The sequence below is a fragment of the Mustela nigripes genome, chromosome 9, assembly GCF_022355385.1.
Source record: "Mustela nigripes isolate SB6536 chromosome 9, MUSNIG.SB6536, whole genome shotgun sequence".
Classification (NCBI taxonomy): domain Eukaryota; kingdom Metazoa; phylum Chordata; class Mammalia; order Carnivora; family Mustelidae; genus Mustela; species Mustela nigripes.
Genome location: NC_081565.1, coordinates 78,010,343 through 78,033,265, shown reverse-complemented (window position 1 = coordinate 78,033,265; position 22,923 = coordinate 78,010,343). Strand labels below are relative to the sequence as shown.

Below are 22,923 nucleotides of genomic sequence, written 5' to 3'. Positions count from 1 at the left end.
TCTTCCTTCCTCCCCTCTTCCTCCAGGAAATTTGGAACAGTCAGCTGGATCACTCCAGCAGATGCGGATTATTTTCTCTTCCATATGCAATGTTGGGTTTGATTAGGTTGCCTTGATTTCTCCACCTTTTTTTTTTTTAAAGATTTTATTTATTTATTTGACAGATAGAGATCACAAGTAGGCAGAGTGGCAGGCAGAGAGAGAGAGAGAGAGAGAGAGAGAGGAGGAAGCAGGCTCCCTGCTGAGCAGAGAGCCCGATATGGGGCTCGATCCCAGAACCCTGAGATCATGACCTGAGCCAAAGGCAGAGGCTTAACCCACTGAGCCACCCAGGTGCCCCTGATTTCTCCACCTTTGTGGAGAAAGCGCTTTGCCTCACTGTGAAGAACTGATCCTTATTTTCTATTCCACCAACAACGGCCACAACCACCCCTCTTCACGTGTCACCTAGATACCCCACAGACACTTCATATAATCTCAAACATGCCTGCAGTGTGCCCTTTATGCTTCCTGTTTTCAAGTCGCAGTTAAATCAAGGTCCCAGAATGAGTTACCAGAGGAGCTGAGAAGTCAGGAAGTCTGTCTGAGTCCACAGCTTGTGGTTTTTCTCAATGGGGCTTACTCGTTTGTTACTTGAAGGAAGATTTTATAAACTTTTCCTGCTGCCTCAGGATGAGCAGTTAGAGATTTTCTTGATCATTATCTTATTTGGGGAATTGTGTCCCATTTTCTCCTGTGTTTATTTTGAATGAGTTATTTCTTTAATTATGTACTTAAGTTCCTCTAAGATGCTTAATGCATTATGATCTTAATGGTAATCATCAGTACATCATATGCTTTTGGACTATTGTAGTAGTTGACAAGTGGGAAGCCTCTCTAAGAGGCTTAGTATGAGTGTTAGTCAAGTCATCGGGTTGATTGGGTTGCACCAGCCATCTCCTAGGAAGGACCCTACGGAGGACGGGGAGGCAGGCCTCTGTGATGGTCTTTGACACTGAAGTAAATGGAAATTGGGAAAGAAATGGGGCATGCCGTCAGTTTTCTAAAGGTTGAGGTCCTTTTGCCCCTGATTGGCTCTATAATATGGATAATCCTTTTATACTTGGGGCCCTCTGTTTCTGCATTTGGAGCTTCCCCCAAATTTGGGGTTTAATTGGTTCCTATGCAAGGCAATTTCCAACCCAACATTCTATGATTTATAAGTTACAATCAGCTTGAGATTTATATGTAAGCAGATGAAGTTCTTTATACTTTTGAATGATAAATCATTAAAATGGTTAAATGAAAAAGAGACTTACAGCGACTGAGGCCTGCATAATTTACCTTCTCCACTAGTTCTTAGAAAAAAGTAGATTAAATATGTACCCTATTTATAAAATACATATTTCATATTATAAAATAACACCAATACTTTTCCCTTACAGAAATGACCATTTAATCCTACAGAAGTTTCAGAAAGACTATTATATTTCCTTTTGAAAGTCAGAATAATCTAACGTAATACCTCATTTAATCTTCAGAATAAACTTGGCTGGGCTGATTAATTGAGCAAATATTCACGGAGAACCTGCCACTATTCGGCCTGTTTCCAGGCACTGGACGTGCAGTGAAGAAAAGGACAGTCAAGGCTCGATCTTGCATCCAGTTACGTTAATATGCATGTGGCTGGGGAAGACAGGTCAGAAAGTAGAAGCAATGAAGTCATGAAGAAATTTCAGATTGTGGTCAGAGGCATGTTTAAAACAGGAGCAGCTAAGTTCCATTCCAGAGTCTTTCTAATCCACTTGCCCTCATTCTCCGCTCAATCTCTAGATAATACTAAACAAGTATTTTTTTAAGTGTGGTTTTAAGAGAGTCCCAAATTGCCAGCCTGCTCTGAGTTTTCATAAAACTCTAATAATTGGCGGAATGGAGAGGGGAGCTTACGTCTAAAACTCATGCTTGATCCTATCTTGATTCCAGTAAGGCCTGGATTCCTTTGTGAGTGTGGACTAGATAGTTCCTTAAGGACCCCAGGTGGTTTTTTGTTTTTGTTTTTGTTTTTGTTTTTCACATCAAAAATAGATTTGGTCATTCCTGCCACAAAGGGGTGCTGTGAACTTCTACTTCACGTGGGGCTGCTGTTGCATTTTACTGTCATGTCGGCCTTGTGAAGAAGAGGCCATGCTAAGAACCCCAGGATTACCTACAAGGATACACCATATTAACTACATTGTATTACGTATTTTGCTGATAAAGCTGTGTATTTGTACTCCCAGGAAATACAGTCTGTATCCATTGTGACTCCAGAATTATTATCAAAACCATGGATTAAATCATGGAATGTCCTTCAATCTGGAGATGACAAGTCTTTCTCAGAAGTGAAATCTACTTCTTCTTAATAGTAAAGTGTGGCATTAAAATAAGGTGTGAGTGACGTATTTTTCAGACTGGAAAGATCTGTAGATAGACAACCCTAAGAACAGAGTTTCTTCAAGTTTCATGTCTTCATGTTTCCCTATAGGCCTCAGAGCTGCAGAAAATGGAAATCAAATTTGCCACATTTAATTCCCCTAGAACAGTTCGAAAGAAACTATGCTTCATGTCCTAGCCTAATGAGATGGTATTTATACTGTGTTCATACAGCAGGTGATTAAATTGGTCTTTTTTTTTTCCCATTTAGAAATGCTCATATTTGTCTGCCTGTCTTATTACCCATCTGTTCAAGAGGAAATTATACATGATGACAGACTATAAATTACTTTGCCTTAATAATAAATAACCAAAGGGAGAAGTGAAACTTTTAACCTTAGTTTAAAAGAAATGCAAGGAAATTCAGCAACAAGAATATTGCATAAGCTTAAAAGGCCTCACTCGAATATGTACCAAGGACTCTGTTTTACTATATTAATAATTCATTATGGAAACAGAATTTATTAGTCAGATTAAAGAAAAAAAGAATTTGTCATTTCTGGGCACTGTTCCAATTTATGAATGTGAATGGCCTTAGCTGATTGGTGGAAATTGCCTGTGTTTTTTTCAGGCATACACATTCATGGCTTATTTACTCTGTATATTCTAGTTTCATTTTGTTTTGTTTTTTTAAAGATTTTATTTATTTATTTGATAGAGATCACAAGTAGGCAGAGAGGCAGGCAGAGAGAGAGAGAGAGAGAGGGAAGCAGGCTTCCTGCGGGGCAGGGAGCCCGATGCGGGGCTTGATCCCAGGACCCTGAGATCATGACCCGAGCCGAAGGCAGCAGCCCAAACCACTGAGCCACCCAGGCGCCCCTAGTTTTTTTTTTTTTTTTTTTTTAATTTATAATAGTGTTATTACGATTCTACTTGAGTAGCAGTATACCACTGTGGTTAAGAGAGATCTGGATTTGGAGTCGAACACCTACAGATCAAGGCTGCCTAGTTTAGAGTCCTGGCTCCATTACTGACTACCCATCACTACATAACTCCCTATGTAACCCTGGTTCCATCATTTACTAGCTGTGTAACCCACGGGCCTAAGTCTCTGTACAGTGAGAGTATAGGAGTTCTCTTCTTGCAGGAATTCATGATGACTAAAGGAATTAATACACAAGATCAAAATAGGTACTGAAACAAAATGCATTAAATGTTAGCTGTTGCTGTCATTAGTCAAGTCTTGGTTCAGTCAAATGCTGTGTTTGTTTTTGGTTCCCCATCCACACAGTGGGACTAATAACACTTAACCTTACTGGGTTCTAGGAGCAATAAAATGAGCTGACGAAGTTTACAGTAATTGAAGTTTATGCATAATTGACCAGCAACATATGTCAGCTGTTACTACTAGTACTACTACTACTACTACTACCCATTCCTGTTCATTTTTTTTTTTTTTTAAGATTCATTTATTTATTTATTTGGCAGACAGACATCACAAGTAGGCAGAGAGGCAGGCAGAGAGAGAGGAGGAAGCAGGCTCCCCGCCTATCAGAGAGCCTGACGTGGGGCTCTGTCCCAGGACCCTGGAATTATGACCTGAGCCGAAGGCAGAGGCTTTAACCCATTGAGCCACCCAGGCACCCCTCCCCATTCCTGTTTTTTACAAGAGTAAAGCAATTTAATCTAGGAGACTAAGCACATGGAATGACTGTTCTTTTTAATTATGATTTCTTAGCTACACTTTAGGAAGGTTTCTCTTTTCAGTCAACGCCAGATTTAGCCACCTACCTCTGATCAGACAAAACCACTAGGATAAATGGATATGAAGAGGAAAGATTTCTCCTTTTTTATTTTTGTATTGAGACAGGAAAGGTCCTGTGGAGCTTGGATGCCAACCGGTTGATTTGTGTTCTTTCCTTCTCAATCTTTCTTTTGTTACTGATGTCTGTCCTCTGCCCTTGATAGATGTTCTATAGAAGGAACAACATCTTCTGGATTTCTTGGTCTTTTTGACCTGTGTCTGGGTCATTTGTACAATCACTACTTTTAATGAAATCTGTTTTCCTGAAATTCATTTCCTTTAGACTTAGGATTGTGTAAAAAAAAATAAGGAAGGGGGGCTGCTTAATGGTTCCTTCTCTACTTCCAATAAAATAGTTGTGAAAAAATGGAGCTTGAAAGCTTTGGAATCTAAAGTATATTTCATGCATAACGAATATAGATTATATCTGGGGGAGGGGATACTTTCGGAAGCATTATAATTTGCTTCTCTTTTTTGCCTTTAGGTCTATTTGTACTCTGTATTCAGTTTAAGAAATTTATTTGCTAGGGTTGTGCATGGAGGCTGGGAGAAGGTGGGTGGTAGATGCCAATGAGAAGAGCAGAACTTTAAGAAGGAAGGAGGGAAAGATGGAGGGATGAGTGAGCACCCTGTGCTTGGGACTCTCTACCAGAAGGTCTGGGTGTTTCAGGAAAAACTTGCTCCAGATACCTAGAGGCTAAGTTCCTTCTTCAGTTAATGAGTAGCTATAATGACTAGCAAGCAGGAAGTCTCCTGCCTTCAATAAAACATGACACGGGAACCCGGCTGTGGCGGGGCTTGGGCAGTTGTTACCAGAGAATATAGATAACGGCCCTGAGATGATCTGAAATCAGGGGGAGCCAGGTGGATGATCAGATGGCCTGGGAAGGGCAGATCTGCGCCGCCTTTCTGCAGATGGACCTGTGCATCGGGTTACAGCTCCTGCGGGCATGTTTATCAAAACCACACGCTTTTAGAAATCCAGTAGAGCTCTGCCTCTCTCTACAAAGGGAAATGGATCCAAACATTCAGACTAGATAATAATTGATTTTTTTAAAATGTCCATTTACATGCTGACTTCTTTTTTTTTTTTTTTAAGTTCCTATAAAAATGGTCACTGTGCTTTGGGAATAGGCAAGGCAAGTCCTACAGAATAGACCTGAGTTTCAGAAAGGGAAGCATGACTCTCGTGTGAGCTCAGCCTTAACTTACTAAGCAGAGACTGGAATTTGCTTCACCTGAGCCTCCTTTCGGCAATAATGTTTCCCCACTGGTGACGGTGCAGAGCTAGAGGGCCAAGAAAGCCATTGGTCCCTGGACGTGTTTTGCTGAATGAGTCGGGAAAAAGGGCCTGATGGGGTGGGCGGCTGTGGGTGTTCATCATTTCTTCTTGGGCAACTGCTTAGGGGCATTGGGAATTGGGAAGAAAACTAGCTACTTGATGTTGAACTTCAAGTGATAATCAAAGAAAAAGTGTGGCTTTTGTTATCAGATGAAATCTCAACCTGAGACTCCAAATTTCTGTTCTTTCTTCCTCTTCCATTCTCTGATTTAAGATACATTTTTAAAAATTTTTTCTCGTTTGGTGCCTGAGTGGCTCAGTGGGTTAAGCCTCTGCCTTCAGCTCAGGTCATGATCCCGGGGTCCTGGGATCGAGCCCCACATCGGCCTCTCTGCTCAGCAGGGAGACTGCTTCCTCCTCCTCTCTCTGCCTGCTTGTGATCTCTGTCTGTCAAATTAAAAAAAAAAAAAAACTTAAAAAATTTTTTTCTCATAAATACCATTTGGACAGATCACTTCCCCCCGGGGCATGTGCAGGTTGATGGCACATTCTTCCCTGTCCCCTCCCAATTCATTTCCCAAAGCTGAAAAGAATTTAAAGGTCCCATTCTATGCCCCCCCCCCACCACCCAGCTACTTAACACCTGTTGGGTGACTTTCTCAACAATTTAAAATAAAAGTCTCACTTCTTACCTGTTCTTAGGAGGCCCTATGCAGTGTGCTTTGGCTTGTCTCTTCATCATCATCCGTCACCGCTTTCCCTTGTTTATAGGGCTCCAAGCACATAGTCCTTCGGCTTGTTCCTCAACTGTCCTGAGCTCTTGCCTGTGTCCAGATATTTGTTCTCGCTCTTTTCCTCCACTTGAGCTGCTCTTCCCCAGCCGGGGCTTTGCTTCCTCTTTGTCCAGCTTGAGACAACTGCTCAGATGTTGCCCTAATACACCTTTCTCAGCGAGCTAATCGGAAGCAACGCTCTCAATATTTTACCTCCTTTCTCTAGGACCATCTGATTATAATGATTACATACATTTATAATTATTACAATACTGCAATTGTATGTGATTTTATATATAATACATATATATCCTATATATGCTACATGCATATGATATATCCTACAAAATACAGATACTATACAATGTATATGAATATACATATATAGTGTATAATATGACATATACTGTACATACATTTAATATATATAGTAGAATGTAGCATATATATTAATGATAAATAGATACATATTTTATTTATTTGTTTTTAAAATTCCCGCCTCTCTGTTGTTTCCATACCTCACTAAAATGTAAGTTACATTAGGGTGATAACCCTGTGACATCGTGTTTCGCATCTAAGATAATACCTGACAGAAGATACTTTAAATATGTGAAGAGTGAGGGAATGAACTTCAGCTCCTACATGGTACCTAAAACATGGCAGTGACGCACACACAAATAGCCCTGGAGGGTCTGCAGGGGAGCTGTCCCTGAAGGATATGGGAAAGGCCTTGGAGAAGGGCATTGTTGCCCGAGAGAAGGGAGGCAGAAGTATAGTGATTATAACAATAATGGTTGCTAACTACTGGCAGGTCTTGTAATCACTTTAAGGTATCCACTCACTTAACAATATTCACTTATTACCTCTGGGAATAAAATGGGCTCTTCAACTAGCAATCCTAGCTAAGCCCCAGGCTGCTGTCCCTTGGGTGCGCTCTGAAGGTGTAGGTCACAGTCATTCTATGCAACTGTATCTACCTAGCAGGGAGCACTTCCATTACCATTAAATGAACATTTTCTTTTCCTGGATAGAAACAGACTGCTGAAGACCGTCAATGTGGAAAGGGCCAGTGTGTTGCGATGAGCAGATTAATTTTTGAAAGCACCAAGACACAGCTTTTGTCTCGCTTGGTGCTGACCTGCCTTCCAGCCTTTTCATGTTCTCTTTGACAGGTCAGTTTGGCTCCTCCGTGGCCTCATACTTCCTCTTCTTGAGATGGATGTATGGGGTCAACATGGTTCTCTTCATCCTGACGTTCAGCCTCATCATGTTGCCAGAGGTAAGAATTGGACTTTTCATCTACCCCCCCCAAAAATAAAAAGCTAAAATGTGATCACCGTCCTAGAAAATTTCTTCTCTCTTTTGAAGAATAGCACGATTAACTGGCCGATACCCGCTCTTGAAGTCCTAGTGCTTGCAACAACGTTCATCTTCAAAATGGTACCCATGGGCCAAAGATCCTAATCCTTGCTCCAGAGGGTAGATGAGCCTCCTGAAATCATACATAAAATGCCGTGTGAATGTTTAAACATACATTTTTATGTGGAATGGTTCATGGCTTCTATCAGATTCCCAAGATGGTCTCTGTGCTCAAATGTTAATTGCTCAAAAGGAAGGCTTTCACACCTTGTGAATTGTATTTATTTTGCCAAGTTTGCTTTGAAAAACATCTTAGTGCAACTCAGGACATTTAGCTTTTATATCCGAAGAAACACAGTGAGGTTTTTTTTTTTTTTTTTTTTAATGCTGTTCTGGGTGTAGTACCATGATTGCACCCTTCGTCCCAAGATTTTGCAACCTAATCCATTAGTTTTAGAATCCCTGAAGTAATTCGGAAGGTTCTAGGGCTAGGAGACCGTGGACGCAGATCAGAAGTCCTGTAGAGTTCATCTCTCAAGTGAAAACTTCAGACAGCGAGGCAGAATGCGTGTCATCACCTTCAAATTAACCCCAGCTTTCTTTCTGGCCACCTCTCTAAGGAACCCTGAAACTCCTTCACTGGCTATCACGACGCCCCGTAGTGTCAGACTCAGGGTCTCTGAAGTTCTGTGAGCCACGCTTGCTCATTCCCCTACACCGCACAGCCGCCATGGAAATGGAAGGTTGTGGCTGGTTTGCTCCACCTCTAGGAGATTACAGAATGCCTGAGAGAGAGGGCAGGGAGCCAGTCTGTGTCCGATGGGATATAGTCCTAGAACGAAGAAGCGTATTGTCTTTTGGATGCTGTCTTACAGGTTTGTGTAAGGTGCTGAGAGGGATCCTGTTTTCCAGGCAATGGTTCCCAGCTCCAGCAAAAGAACAAAGGAAGACGTGCTAGCTTTGCAGCAACACCGGAGGCCAAGGCTGGTCCCTTCCCCGGAGCTCAAAGCTCCATTTTGCCTCTGCTTGCTCCCACCAGCCTGGTTCAGCATACCTTCTAGGCAGATGCCCTTTTGCCCAAAGTTCCTGTGTCGCTGGGCAAGCCTGAGACCTTAATCTTCTTTGTCCTATGCGGCCCCCGACTTTGGGGTGAGACAGCATGGACAGGGCCCGCCTTCTGCTCTGCTCAATCCTAGGAAGCCTAGAAGCTTCCATGAAACCCGTGCCTCTTGTGCAGAGGGTAGAAAGAGGGGTTGATTTCCAGCCCTTGCCCGGGCAGGCTTGGCACTCAGGCTTCCAGCCACATTCATCCTCTACCTCCAGCCCAAGGGAAGGAAAGTTTTTATGTTACACAAGAAGTGGCATCTGCCCCAGGGCTAGAGGGCTGCTTTCTCCAGTTCTCACCAAGACACCTGCTGGAGCCCTGTTCTTGCTCTCTCCCCTGTTGGCTCTGCCTCTAATAACTCTAATAACTCCTCTTTGAGTCTGGGAGCATCAGATGAGGGCAGTAAACCTGAATTAGTGGTAAAGCAAATATAATGAGGGTGCAATCTTTCCTCCTGTTTGACACCCTTAAACTGATGAGCGATTCCCTTGAGTCTTCTCTTCCTTAACATGAAGGACAGAATCTCCCTCCACCTCCACCCCTAGGAGGTAGCCCCATAGGAAGATGTGGGTAGTATGTGTTTTTTGTTGTTGTTGTGTTGTTGTTGTTTTGAACACTCTAGTTTCCCCAGAGGCCTCTGTTCTCTCCAGGCCTCCCCTTAAGAAAGACCAGTTTGGCGGTGGTGGTGAGTAGTGGGGCTTCTTAGCAAGCGTCTGGGCAATGTGGTTGGCCAACTGCTGGTGGTCCACTGAGCTCAGCATGCAGAGCTCTTAGCACTGCCTTTGTTCTTCACTCTGGATTTAGTAGTCGATTCCCAGAAAAGGGGACCCCACGTGGAGACCCACAGAGTCGCCATGAAAATGTGTAAGAAGTGCTTTTAAACAAAACCATTTGTGATCACATGTGTGGCTCAGACTTTGTTTCCAATTATTAACTGCCTTCTTTGCTTCTCTGTATAGTACCTCTGGGGTTTGCCATATGGCAGTTTACCTAGGAAGACAGTTCCCAGAGCTGAAGAGGCATCTGCGGCTAACTTTGGTGTGTTGTACGACTTCAACGTAAGTGTCTGCACACAGCTGTGGTGCTGGGAGGGTGGATTTTTGCTAACTCTCTGAAACCCCATGGCCACCTCTTCTTCTGGCCTGGTTGAACGTCTAGAGAGATATGTCCCTGCCCCTGCTAAAACAAACAAACAAACAAAAAGCAGGAAAGGAAGGAGGTGTGGTGGGGGCGGCAGACAGGGAGGTAGGAAGGCAGGGAGTGAGGGGTGGGAGAGAGAAAAAGGATTGGCTTAAGAATATGATAACATGATTTGGGGCGCCTGGGTGGCTCAGTGGTTTAAGCCTCTGCCTTCGGCTCAGGTCATGATCTCGGGGTCCTGGGATGGAGCCCCACATCGGGCTCTCTGCTCAGCGGGGAGCCTGCTTCCCCCTGCCTCTCTGCCTACTTGTGATCTCTCTCTGTCTATCAAATAGATAAATAAAAATCTTTAAAATAATAAAAAAAAGAATATGATAACATGATTAAATGGGAATATAGACTGAATGAAGGTGAACTCAAAGATCAGAGTCTTGAAACAAATACCTTTATCTCTGGCTTTGGAAAAAGAACAAAGGGAGAGTTTGCAAATGTGCCTTTTGAAAAATCTTGTAGGACTCTTAGGGAATTAGAGCTTTGACATTTTGTATTAACCTCTTTGTTTCCTAAACAAATCAATTTAGTGTTACTGAATAGTTAGTACTATTCAGTAATTATTCAAGAAATAAAGCTAGATATTAAATACTAAATAGTACTGGATTCTAACTTCTAAATGATACTAGAATGAGTACCCTCGCTTGTGGTACCCGTATGAGCATTACCTGATTGTAGTACAAGGATAGTAGTACTCTTTGAGCTGCCCTGGGTGGGGATTATGGTTACGGCAGAGACTCATTTTTGCCCATTGAAAAATTATTTCGGAGTCTGATTCAAGTCTGTGGCAGCTCCTCAGTTCCACACATTCTCTTTCAAAAGACCAACCAGATCAGAGATGTTTGAAAGTGTAGGGGATAAGAAAGTAGCAAGGTGGGAATTGGGGAATTGATAATTCAAGGAATTTTTGCAGAGTTGCAAATGAGAATAAGATTTTATGAAGCCTGGGGAATAAAAGAAGAAGAGAAAAATTAATAAACACTCTTCATGGCCATAGGTTTATTTCACAGATGTTTTGAAGTCTACCCTCAAGCCCCCTAAATTGTGAGCTTCCTAAAGAGGGGATCATATCCGTTACACGTTCTTTGAAGCCCTTATATGATACTCAGCCAACAGAGGCTTCATGAATCTTATTGACTGACAATACTGAATAAGGGGAGGATTTGTAGAGCCTTGAGATAAGAGCCATAGAAATTAATTTACGTGAACAATTCCAGAAAATGTAAACTTCAGGGAAGGTTCCCGGTCTCTGACTAAGCCAGGCAAGCTAGAGAATGAGCAGAAGGCATGATGTCAGCCCCATCTTTGTGGCACTTGGAATCTCCAGTCATCCCTGATAGTTCACTTTTCATTTAAATTCAACATTAGTTTATTGAATGTAAACACGCACTGGTTTTACAAAGATACAGGTGACATGATTCTTGACCTCAAGGCACTCATGAGGGTAGAAGATAGTCAGTCAACTAGAATACCACATGTTATATAGTACGTTAGCAAAATAGACAAAAAGAAAAGGACACAGGGGAGCCCTGAGTTAGGGGTTGTTAATTTTGCCTGCGAAGGTCTAGGATTTGTGAAGGATATGACCTCTGAGTTAGATTTTACTTATCTTTTATTTCTCCTTTCTGTTACCCCCCATTCATCTCTCTCTTTCCCTCCCTCCCCTCTCTCTAAATTTCAAATAATTTTTTACCAACGCTCACCTGAAACTGCTTTTACATCTCATTCGCTTCTTATTAGCAAGGTAATAAACTTCCAGTCTGGTTAATAAGAACAAGAACTAATAATATCATTGGCATTTTCTGATGTTTGAGTCTAACTAGAGAAAAGAAGAACTGAAAGAATGGACAAAAGTTTTATTTATTTATTTATTTTTGGTAAATATTTATTTAATGGGGTTTAAGCACTTAGAAATTTGTCAGTTAACCGAAATAAAAAAGTTGGGGGGCAAAGTCCATTAGGGATTTGAGAGATATTAGTCAGCTGAGGAAAGCAAAGAGGAAGGTGGCTCTCGGGGCAAACCAGAGGCTCTAACAGGTGGATACAGGAGGAGGCCAGGAGAGAGGGCTTGGGCAATAAATGGGTACACCTGGATTTTATTACTGCCTTTGAGAGCTCTCTCATGTTCAGTTTGGTGAACTACTTGCAGGTAGGTAGAGGAAGGCAGGAGCTGGAGTAGTCTGTGATACTCATTTCCCTTCATAATTCCAGGCCTGCCTAAAAACAGTTGTAAAGCAGTAAGAGAATATAAATGGTCAAGAAAAAAAAAAAAGAAAGTCATCAAAGTGCTATTATTCATTTATGGCATTTCTTAATTTTTCTGCATACTGTAACCACTCAATTATTTGGCCTGTATCATAAAATAAGAGATTTTTAGACATAGGATTGCTTTTAGAGCTCTTCCATCCCATGTTTCACATTATAAAATGAGGGAAATTTTGAGTCCCAGAAGCATGTTCAGGGTCTTATAGCTATTGAGTGGCTCCTAATCTAGTATTCTTTCTTTGCTTAGTATTCTATCAATAATTTTGTTGCATTGATTTACAACAGCATTCTCACTGTTTCCAGAACACAGACCGACTCCCTTCAATGTCATAGCTATCTCAGTGGGGAGAGGGAGTTGAAACAGATCCAGTCTTCCCCTTTCATAATAGACACACAATTTGCAAATTAGCTTCTCAAGTAGAATGATGATAGGTTCAGTATTTACTTTTGCCCAAGGTCTTTACTTGGTGTCTGAACAATGACCTCATAGAGGTGCCCACCCTGTATTGTAAGATGATCTAACCGGACAGCACAGAATTCTATTGTGGCATCATGGAAGAAATCATTTACTGGGTATCCTTGAGCTCCCTAAAAACAGAATTCTGCACTTCCGAAGAGCCAGAGATGCCAGGGGAAAAGACATGTTTCAGGCCTGGGGCAGAGCTAACAAGTGCCCGAACAGTCTAATTAAACCATGGGTTGGTTTGTTGCATCCAAGAAGGTTAACATACTGGCTCAGCTAAGCAATGCCGTATAGATGTAGGTGAAGAGAAGCAGAAAAGGATTTATAGAACACTGTGAAAGAGATGCAAGCATGACCTCTTGTGGCAGAGGAGCTTATATGATGTGAAGTGTCCTTTGAGGTGGAGGCTGGGAGGTGGAGTCTCCTCTTGGAGACTCGGGACTTCTCTCTGGACAGCTCCCACAGCCCCCAAAGTATCTCAGGAGCTCAGTGCTCTGTCATTTGTAAATACATGTCACAACTTGGGGTACCTGGGTGGCTCAGTCCGTTAAGCGTCTGCCTTCAGCTCAAGTCATGATCCCAGGGTCTTGGGATCAAGCCCTGCATTGGGCTCCCTGCTCAGTGGGGAGTCTGCTTCTCCCTCTGCACCAACTTATGCTTGCTCTTTCTCTCGCTCTCAAATGGATAAATAAAATCTTAAAAAAAAAAACCCACATGTCATAACTCATCAAAATTCCCTTTAATTAATAGTAGGCAAATGGCGTTTGATATTGGCTAGGTTAGCCAGTCGTATGGTTGGTTGCTCAAAGTCACGGTCTACCAAGCACCATATTTTTGATCCTGTTTTTGAGTACCTCCTGATGGGGCTTACTAATCTGGAGGAAAACATAGTTCATTAAAATAGTAAATAGGGCGATTGTCTAGTATGTGTGCTGTGAACTGAATTGGCAGAGATGGTATTATTTGAAGTAGTAGAATTGGAAGAACAAGTTCAGGTTAGAAGAAGAGGATGTCTTCGTTGGCAAATACTTGGAGACACAAAATGACGTATGAATGATAAAGAGAGAAAGTCTATGGTTTTGATGTTCTTGTGAGCGAGAGGGAGGAGCTGAGGTGGTATTTGGAAGCAGCTTGAGCTGACATCAGACGGTGAGATCATTTGGGTAAAGATTTGAGTTGTGAATAAAGGGAAATGCGCTCAGTTTTCCAGCTTGTGAACATCTTGTACATTGCGCGTGGATAAATGGTGAGTGAACTTTGCCTCCCCTTTTCTGCTGGTCAGCATAGATGTTGGCGGGAGGAAGCCCTAGAAGGGACAGAAGATGACAGTTAACTCCTATCGTGTTAAGTGAGCACATACATTAAATTTCATCTTCATAGCAGCCCTTCAGAATGAAGATCAATAATTTTTTTTTAAACATCCTATAGGCTGTTTAGTTTTTTTTTTTTTTTTTAAGATTTTATTTATTTATTTCACAGAGATCTCAAGTGGGCAGAGAGGCAGGTAGAGAGAGGAGGAAGCAGGCTCCCTGCTGAGCAGAGAGCCAGCCCAATGCGGGCCTCAATCCCAGGACCCTGGGATCATGACCTGAGCCGAAGGCAGAGGCTTTAACCCACTGAGCCACCCAGGCGCCCCACGAAGATCAATAATCTTCTTATAGGGGTGCCTGGGTGGCTCAGTTGGTTGCACATTCGGCTCTTGATTTCTGCTGAAGTCATGATCTTGGGGTCCCAGAATGCCCTGCGTTGGGCTCCACACTCAGTGCAGGGTCTGCTTATCCCTCTCGCTGTGTTCCCACACATCCTCACCTTCTTTCTCTCTCTCAAATAAATAAATAAAATCTTTTAAAAAATAATCTTTTTATTTTTTAAATTATTTTAAAGATTTTATTTATTTGACAGAGAAGGGAGAGTGTGCACACAAGCTGGGGGAGGAGCAAAGGGAGAGGAAGAAGGAGGCTCCCCACTGAGCAGGAAGGCCAATGCGGGGCTCCATCCCAGGACCCTGGGATCATGACCTGAGCCAAAGGCAAAGGCTTAACCAATTGAGCCATCCAGGAGCCCCACAATCTTTTTATAGTTGAGGGAATTTGGACTCAGAGAGGTTGGTCAGTTTGCCAAACACAGCACAGGTAATTAAAGGAGGTACTGAAATTCAAGTAAAATGGGGCTGATTTTAATGTCACGTTGAAGGTTTACTTCTAACACACCCCAAGCTGATTCTTTCTGCCCTGCTCACTTGCACTGTATATCGTCCTTGAAGTCTGTCCTCAGAGGAAACTGTCGCAGACATTCCGAATGTTTTCAAACAGCAGCTTCCTTCCTGATTTTGTCGGCAGCAACTGTTCTTCTAAATAATAATCTTCCAGAGCGACAGTGTCTCCTCGCAGACATATGTCAGTTCTCTGAAGTTCCTTCATCTCATATTGTACTGGCCACATTTAGAAGAGATATTTTTTGTGATATACATATGGAATAACATCTTTTTTAAGGGATATTTCAGTAGTTCAAATGCATCTTTATTTTCAGGGAGTACCCCCTTTTTTACAGAGGTGTATTTGACATACAGCATATATTAGTTTCAGGTGTACAGCATAATGATCCAATATTTGTATATATCATAAAATGATCTCCACAATAAGACTGGTTAACATCTGTCAACATAGACAGCTACAGAATTCTTCTTGTGATGAGAACTTTTAAGATTTACTGTCTTAGCAGTTTTCAAATATGCAATACAGAATTAGTAACTGTAGTCTCCAAGTTCTACATTGCATTGCATCCCCATGACTTGTTTATTTTATAGCTGGAAAGCTGTACCTTATTACTTCCTTCACTCATTGTGCCCATCCCCCACCTTCTGCCTCTGGCAACCACTAGTCTGTTCTCCGTATCTATGAGCTTGTTCTTTTCTTTTTTCTTTTTCTTTCCCTTTTTTTTTTTTTTTAAGAGTCTACGTACAAGTGAGATTACACATTCTTTGTCTTTCTCTGTCTGACTTATTTTACTTAGCATAATGCCCAGGGTCCGTCCATACTGCTACCAGATTTCCTTCCTTTTTATGGCTGAATAATATTGCATTATACACCCCACACACACACACACCCACCCACACACAGCCCACTTTTTAAATTTTTTATCCATTCATCCATTGACAGACACTTAGATTGCTTCCATATCTTGGCTATTATAAATAATGCCGCCGTGACATGGGGGTGGGTACAAATATATTTTCAAGTTACTTTTTCATTTTCTTCAGAAAAATACCCATCTGTGGAATTTCTGGACCATATGGTATTTTTATTTTTAATTATTTGAGGACCCTCCCTACCATTTTCTGTAGTGACTACACCAATTATATTACCACCCTCAGTGCACAGAGTACTACTTTGAAGGGGCAAATACCCTTCATTTTGGGTTTCCTAAGAAGTGGACATCAAGATAATATTAGCTACAGGATATGTTTTGGGGGAAAATATCTACCAACAAGAGTGGGGAGAAGGGAGCACAAGTAGGTGGGAAGAGTCTCCAGTTGGCAAAGCTAGCCTCATTCCCGTGAAGGGAGAGGATTTCAGTCTGCAGTACGGTTCTGGAAAAGGGCTTGGCCAGTCAAATGGTGAATCTCCAAGCAAAGTATGTCCATTGGAGAAACCCCATATCACTGGCTCCAGTATTTCTCATCATTCTGGATCAGGGGCCACCTGGGAGGATATGGTCTCAGGACTAGCACATTGTGTTCCAACTGCTTGATCCAAAGTGGTGGCATCTAGAGGCCGCGTCCTGAATGCTCTCTGAGCAGCACACCTGTGTGTTGCCAGGCTCTGAAAATGTGACTTGGTTTCTCTGCTTTAGATCAGAACTGTTACTGATGTGCTGTGCTGCTCTGACTTTGTTTCAGCAAGCTTCCAATCACCAGCATGACCTCTTTGTTTCCAGCATTGTCTCAGCCTCACTTAGGGCCAGCTTGGCAGAGACTGACGCTAGATGATTAAAAAAATCTTTTTTTTTTTAAAAAGATTTTATTTATTTATTTGACAGAGATCACCAGTAGGCAGAGAGGCAGGCAGAGAGAGAGGAGGAAGCAGGCTCTCCGCGGAGGAGAGAGCCCAATGTGGGGCTCGATCCCAGGACCCTAGGATCATGACCTGAGCTGAAGGCAGAGGCTTTAACCTACTGAACCACCCAGGTGCCCCGATAAACAAACTTTGGATTACAGCAAAAGTATGACCCCAAGCCAGACTGCTAAGCCTCTTGGGGACAAAGCTAAGCCTGTAGATTACCAAGTCCTACCCAGACATATGGCTCTTGCCTGGAATAGAGATCCTTTGATTGGAAGGGGTAAGGATCTTCTCTGTATCTGTAGTGAGACTCCCTAGAAGACTTCACTGAACAGGGTGGGTGCTGCTCAGGCATGTGGTGCTGGGACTGGTGGCAGCCAAAGGCTCTTAGTCCTGGTTCCCATATTTGCTTTACTTCCTCAATGTCCAGTACAGGTATCTCTGGAGTAATAGGCTTGTTAGGTCTGATTAAGAGAAATGGCATCTCAAATTCCGCTCTCACTCATAGGCCTCTTACTCTGCTACTCCTACAAGTTGATAGCTTGTGGCAGAAGAGATCCCTGGGTCTGCTTTTAGATTTCTTGGTGTCCTTTTATTCTGTAGACTGGTGACACTGGTCCCTTAGGGTCTTCATGTCCATCCATGCTTTCTTTAATTCAGCCACCACTTCTGGTTTTCACCATCTCCCTCAAGCTGCACCTAGCCAAACCAAAGCAGACCTTTTTCTTTTTGCAAACTTTAGGGTGCCTATGATCCCGATGTCACACTTGCAACAAAAAAACAGCATCCCTTCTTTGGATGCGATCACAGAACCAGGTCTTCTGTTCATTAATTTAGTGAACACTCAGTCTGCGTTTGTCAGATGCCAGGCAGTGTGGCAGGCGCCAAGCAAAGGTGAGCAAAACCCAACAAGGTTCTCTGCCCTCCGACACTGAAAGTCTAGCAGAGCAATCAAATAGCCACAAAAATAAATGTCACCAGGACTGTGCCAAGTACCACAGAAGAAAGATAAACAGTATCAAGAGAACGTGTAGCAGAGAGACCTGGTGTGCAGCCTAAGAGAGAGAGGGAGGGGAGAGCAGAAATTCTTCTGAGAACGTAGGATTTGAGTTCAGTTCTGAGGAATCAGTCTCAGCTCCCAATCTGAGAGAGAGGAGAGGCATTCTAGAAAACGAGCCCAGCGAGTCAGAGGACCTGTCATGGGAGAAGGTTGACCTACTCAAGGCACTGACTGGAGGTTATTGAAACTAGAAAAAGGGGCATCGGGGTGGATGGCCTTACAGTGGTATCAAGACATAGGGGGCCCTCTGGAATCTGGGCCCTGACTCTTTTTTTCTCAGAGCAGGTGAAAGTAATTCAGCTGAGTGGTGGGTGCGTGGTGACAATATCAAACTTGGAACTTAAAAAGGTCAATGAAACAGAGAGGAGGAAATTGGATGTGAGGACATCAAGGAAGAATCTGTCGATATGTGAGAGCATCCCTTGTCGCAATATCAGAAAGAGGAGAGACTAAGACTTTTTTTTTTTTTTTTTGGAAGAGCTCAGTTTGCCTGGTAGGAATTTGCTGATATGTAAATATTAGCTGCCAACCTAATAGATTAAAGGCTGAGCCATCAAGTCAGATTAGAACTTCACAGTCTATTAAATTACACCATATCCCAACAAACAAATGGCACCAGATTTTGACTCTGATATGTCTTCTGTGACAATAGATTATTTAAAGTTGCAAACACTTGAAAACAATTCAGTAAAAACTCTGTCCCACATTCCAGCATCATGGACCTCCAGTAGAGTGCTTATACACTGTACTTGAAATCAATTACATTCATTGATCTCAAATGTTTGAAAGAAAATATATGCTGTTCATGTAGAATTGAAATTTTCTGAACTTCATTTTTTTTCAAATAGTTTATTTTCTCCACTTTTTTTTTTTTTTTTTTGATTTTCATTTCTTTGAAAATTCCTTTAAAAATAGATAAAATGAGGTAAGGTAATTCCCAGTATGGGCTATATCCATATAACCAGGTACATCCCTTCACATATATGAATTTATGATGCTTCATTTTTCATTACTTTACAGAACTAATAGACAGACATAGAAGACCAGCAGTCAATTAAACAACAAAACCCCATAATACAATGCTTTTAATCTCCACCTTATGAGACAAAAGACCGTTTTTCCCATTTGGGAATAACTTATATGTAGAAGCTCATTTTATACTACTGAGAATTTCTTATTTTCTAAGACTTTTAGGCAATAGTAGAAAAAAATTGAGGAGTTTTGGCAGCATTAGTGTTTCTCAGACACTATCTTGGTGTTTTGATTCATTAAATCCCAACATAAGATTGTTATCATCATGTTACTGTCTTGAATGATTTACTCTCTTTTATTAAAATGGGTAGCAGGAAGAAGAAAAAGAGGAAAAAGGTGGTTTAGATGATAATTTGAAAGAGCTTAATCTCACGGAGGATTGCTAATGACCACCAGAAGCAATTTTTCTGTTCATTCAGTCATTCCACAAACATAAATTGAGTGTGAGATGCTGGGAATGCAAAGATAACTAATATTTTTTCCCTGCCCACAAGGACCTTTTGGTTTATTTGGATGTGCAAACAAACAATTGCCGTATGATGGGACAACCTCAAGCTAACAGATATGTGTCCTAGGCACATGGAGGCCCCAGGGAGGGAGGATTCTGTGTGACACTTTACTGGAGTTCAGTTTACTGGAGACCTGAGAGGACCCAGTAAAGCTGTAACTCTGTTTTCCATTTGAATTATGAATAATTTGTTTGAAAGGGGAGGCAGATGGGCACCAAAATTTCACATTCATTACTAGTGGGGGCCAAATGGGAGAACTAATCTGAGAGTCTTAGCCAAATGGGCCTGCCAATATGGGACTCCAAATTGGGCCATCTTATCCTGGGAAAGCTTATTTCCTACAGGAAGAAAGTTATATTGGGGCTAGGCAACTATAGCTAATTCATTCCAAAAGTATGGATCTGAGAAGTCCCTCTGCCTTTCCTGGGGGCAGTGAGTAGAGGGATAGTGGGGGCCTGGGGAGTATTTCATGAGGTGGAGCTCTGTGCACCTGAAGGAAATAACCATTTCCCAGTAACAAGGAGCTCTGGTCGAGGGGTCAGTAAAGGATTTACAGAGGTAGTTTGAACTGGTTTTATTTTTTTATTTATTTTTTTTAATTTTTTTTTTTTTTTAAGATTTTATTTATTTATTTGACAGAGAGAAATCGCAAGTAGATGGAGAGGCAGGCAGAGAGAGAGGAAGGGAAGCAGGCTCCCCGCTGAGCAGAGAGCCCGATGCAGGACTCGATCCCAGGACCCTGAGATCATGACCTGAGCCGAAGGCAGCAGCTTAACCCACTGAGCCACCCAGGCGCCCAGTTTGAACTGGTTTTAAAGGAAGAATAGGAATAAGTTGGATTCTGAAATGGGGAGAATTGCCGGGAACAGCATTCCAGGCAGAGGAACCTGCATGCACCAAGGCATGGGGGCAGGAAACGGTGTCATACACTCAATACCCGTGAGTAATTCAGCAAAGCTGGGGTTTAGCTGGTGTTTGGCATCTTAAAGGGGGGTGTCCTCAAGGAAGACAGTTTCGTTCATCTTGTGAAGGAGTCAGACTTCTATTCTACAGGCAGTGGAGAGCACAGCAAGTTGTCAGATAGGCTGGAAATGTGGTTGTTTTCCCTTCAGAAGGTTCTGTGTGAATATGAGATGGACTTGGTTGGATTTGGTATCAGATGGAGGACGAGAGGGCTGTGAATAGCTGTGGTGTACAGGGAAGGGATCAGAGTCACATAGGATCGTGAGACAAAAACTACAGGATTCAACTAGTAACTGCAGGTGACTTACAGGTGAAGGTGGGAAGATCACGAAATACCCAGGTTACTGACTGAGATGACAGATAGGTTTGGTGTTATGCCCTGAGAGAGGAAGAAGGAGGTGGCTTGGGAGAGCTTCTTGAGTTCAGGGTTTCTGTGGGATAGCCAAGGGAAATAAGATATGTATCGGGCCCTGGGCATTAGCTAGAATTCCCAACATTAGTGTCAGTTGTGGACCATGGCACAGAAAGGACAAATGGAAATGCTTTTTATGGAAGCCCACACAGTTTAAAATGCAGTGTCACATAATGAGAAGAACTCCCATCATGGGATTTAGACAGACCTCAGTCTGAATCCTGCTGCTTAACCTGTAAGGTAATTCCCAGTACCACTTTGGTAAGATAACCACTCTGATCTTCCTAACTGTCATGTGTAAAATAGTAGTATTAACACCTAACTAGCTGGTTGGTATTAAAAAGTAAATAAAGTCGTGTGTGTAAAGCACTTGCACAATGCCTGGCATGCGGTAGATGCTTAATAAGCATTTCTTTCCTCAAATGCCTATTCATGGGCACTTAAGGCGTGAAAATGTCCATTTCTTGGAGGGACAAGAGAGAAGAGGGAGCCCTGGCAGAGAGGGCATGGTATCCACAAGCCAGAAAGGGGAACAGGGCACCAACAATGTGAGTTCCCCGGGAAGGCGGCCAAGAGACGAGGGTGCTGATCTAAGGATGGGCACTAGAAGCAACTGTCTACTTCACAGCTTTTTGAGGGTGGGAGTTCAGGGCTGCAGTCTGTAGACAGGTACTTAATTCCAAGTATTAAAAACCAGAAGTTCTGCCAAGACTCAGCCTAGCTTCCTCTCTGTAATCTACATGCCCCCAGCTCAGAGCCATCGAGTGTCAGTTTCACACTCTCAGATCTGGGTTGCAGTGAAAAAGAAAGGCAAAGGGAGGTGAGCAAAGCTTGGGGTGGAAGCTTGGGGAGTCTGGGCGGAAGGAAAGAAGGCGGTCACGGGCAGGATCTCAGCGCGTACACGTAGGTGCCGGACTGGCTGCCGTCCTTGTGAAGTTAGCTGAGGTTTGTGGTGGGGGTTTTTTTAGCCTTCTCACTCCTAACTTCTGTCTGCTTTATGAGATATTAAGTGATGTCACGTCCTATCTTACATCTAGACTTGCAACTTTCTTTAATGCTAAGAGAGAAATGACTGGTAATGGTAAAGAGAAGGGTAGGAACGGAGGCCACGGTGTGGTGCCCTCTCCCTTCATATGCCCTCAGCAGGCATGGTCAGAAATTACACCTTCTTTTCCTCCCACCAGTTTTGATTTCAGGGTCTCCCCACTCACCCAAAACCGTGGTCTGGCAGTTACTACAAACTGGAAAGAGTTGCTAAGGGTGCTGAAACTCATTTACCATCCTGGGGATGGAATGTCGTGTTTCTCAGTGACGACCTATTTGCCATCATGAGAGATGCTAAAGGGGTGGAGTTCTAATATAATGTCAGGTGACAGATAGTCATGAAGAGGATGTTTTGCAGGCGCCTCAGCCATCCGGGATCTCACTCCCTCTACGCATCATGTTTGGCAAATAGTCAATTCTCAATAAAAAGTTATTTAGCCAAACAAATACACGAGTCGATTCCTAGCAACATCATCACAACAGTCTCTTTCTGGGGGAAACGTGTTGGTGACTGTGAACGAAGACCAGCTACAGCACTTAGACAGAAACGAGACTCTTAATAGACAATGTGCAAGCATGGAACCCAGGGTTGGATGGGAATGTTTCGTGCTCATTTGAAACTTGGCTCTGACTATGGCTTTTCTGTCACAGATTTTGGTGGGGGGAGGGTGCTCCCACAGGGAAAGCCGTGTGCGCTGACATGGAAACTGAATAGAACTTTGGCTAGGCTAGGAGTCATTGCTATTTTAGTCACTTCCAGATGTCTGCTGTTGGAGTTTTAAGGGAAAGGGAAAGATGTGTGGAGTGTGGGGGGCCCATGGGGTGTAAGGGGAGGGCTGTTTCAAGTCACCCTTCAGTATGCTACTAAGATGAATTGGATAAAGCTTTTTTAAAGTTGTGTTCTCAGTAGTGCCTCTTTTATTTACACGCTTGATGGCACATGGAGTTGTAAGCAAACTGAAGAAACCTTTGTGAAATCATCAGGATTCCCCCCCAAAACGAACCTTATCCCTTTGGGTTGCCATCTAATATTTATGAAGTGCCAAGCATTGAGTGGTACACATACCAGATGAGCCGTCTGGCTCAGTAGCTATTGTGCTAACCTAACAAGTTCACCAGATGCTTGTTGTCTATCTACTTTCTCTTTTCCTGTTGTGTTGGAGGTGTCTCTCAATCCCGGTGCTGCCATTATACACTAGAAAGTGACATCTG

General features: G+C 42.7%; 1 protein-coding gene across 1 annotated transcript in view; it reads left to right on the top strand.

Annotated features, from left to right (window-relative positions):
* The window catches only part of TMC1 (transmembrane channel like 1), a 384,878-nt gene that overhangs the window by 315,064 nt on the left and 46,891 nt on the right, over positions 1-22,923 (top strand). The window contains exons 14-15 of the mRNA XM_059411859.1: positions 7,423-7,529; positions 9,674-9,772. Coding sequence (XP_059267842.1) covers positions 7,423-7,529; positions 9,674-9,772 — 206 coding nt within the window. The remainder of the gene's footprint in view (positions 1-7,422; positions 7,530-9,673; positions 9,773-22,923) is intronic.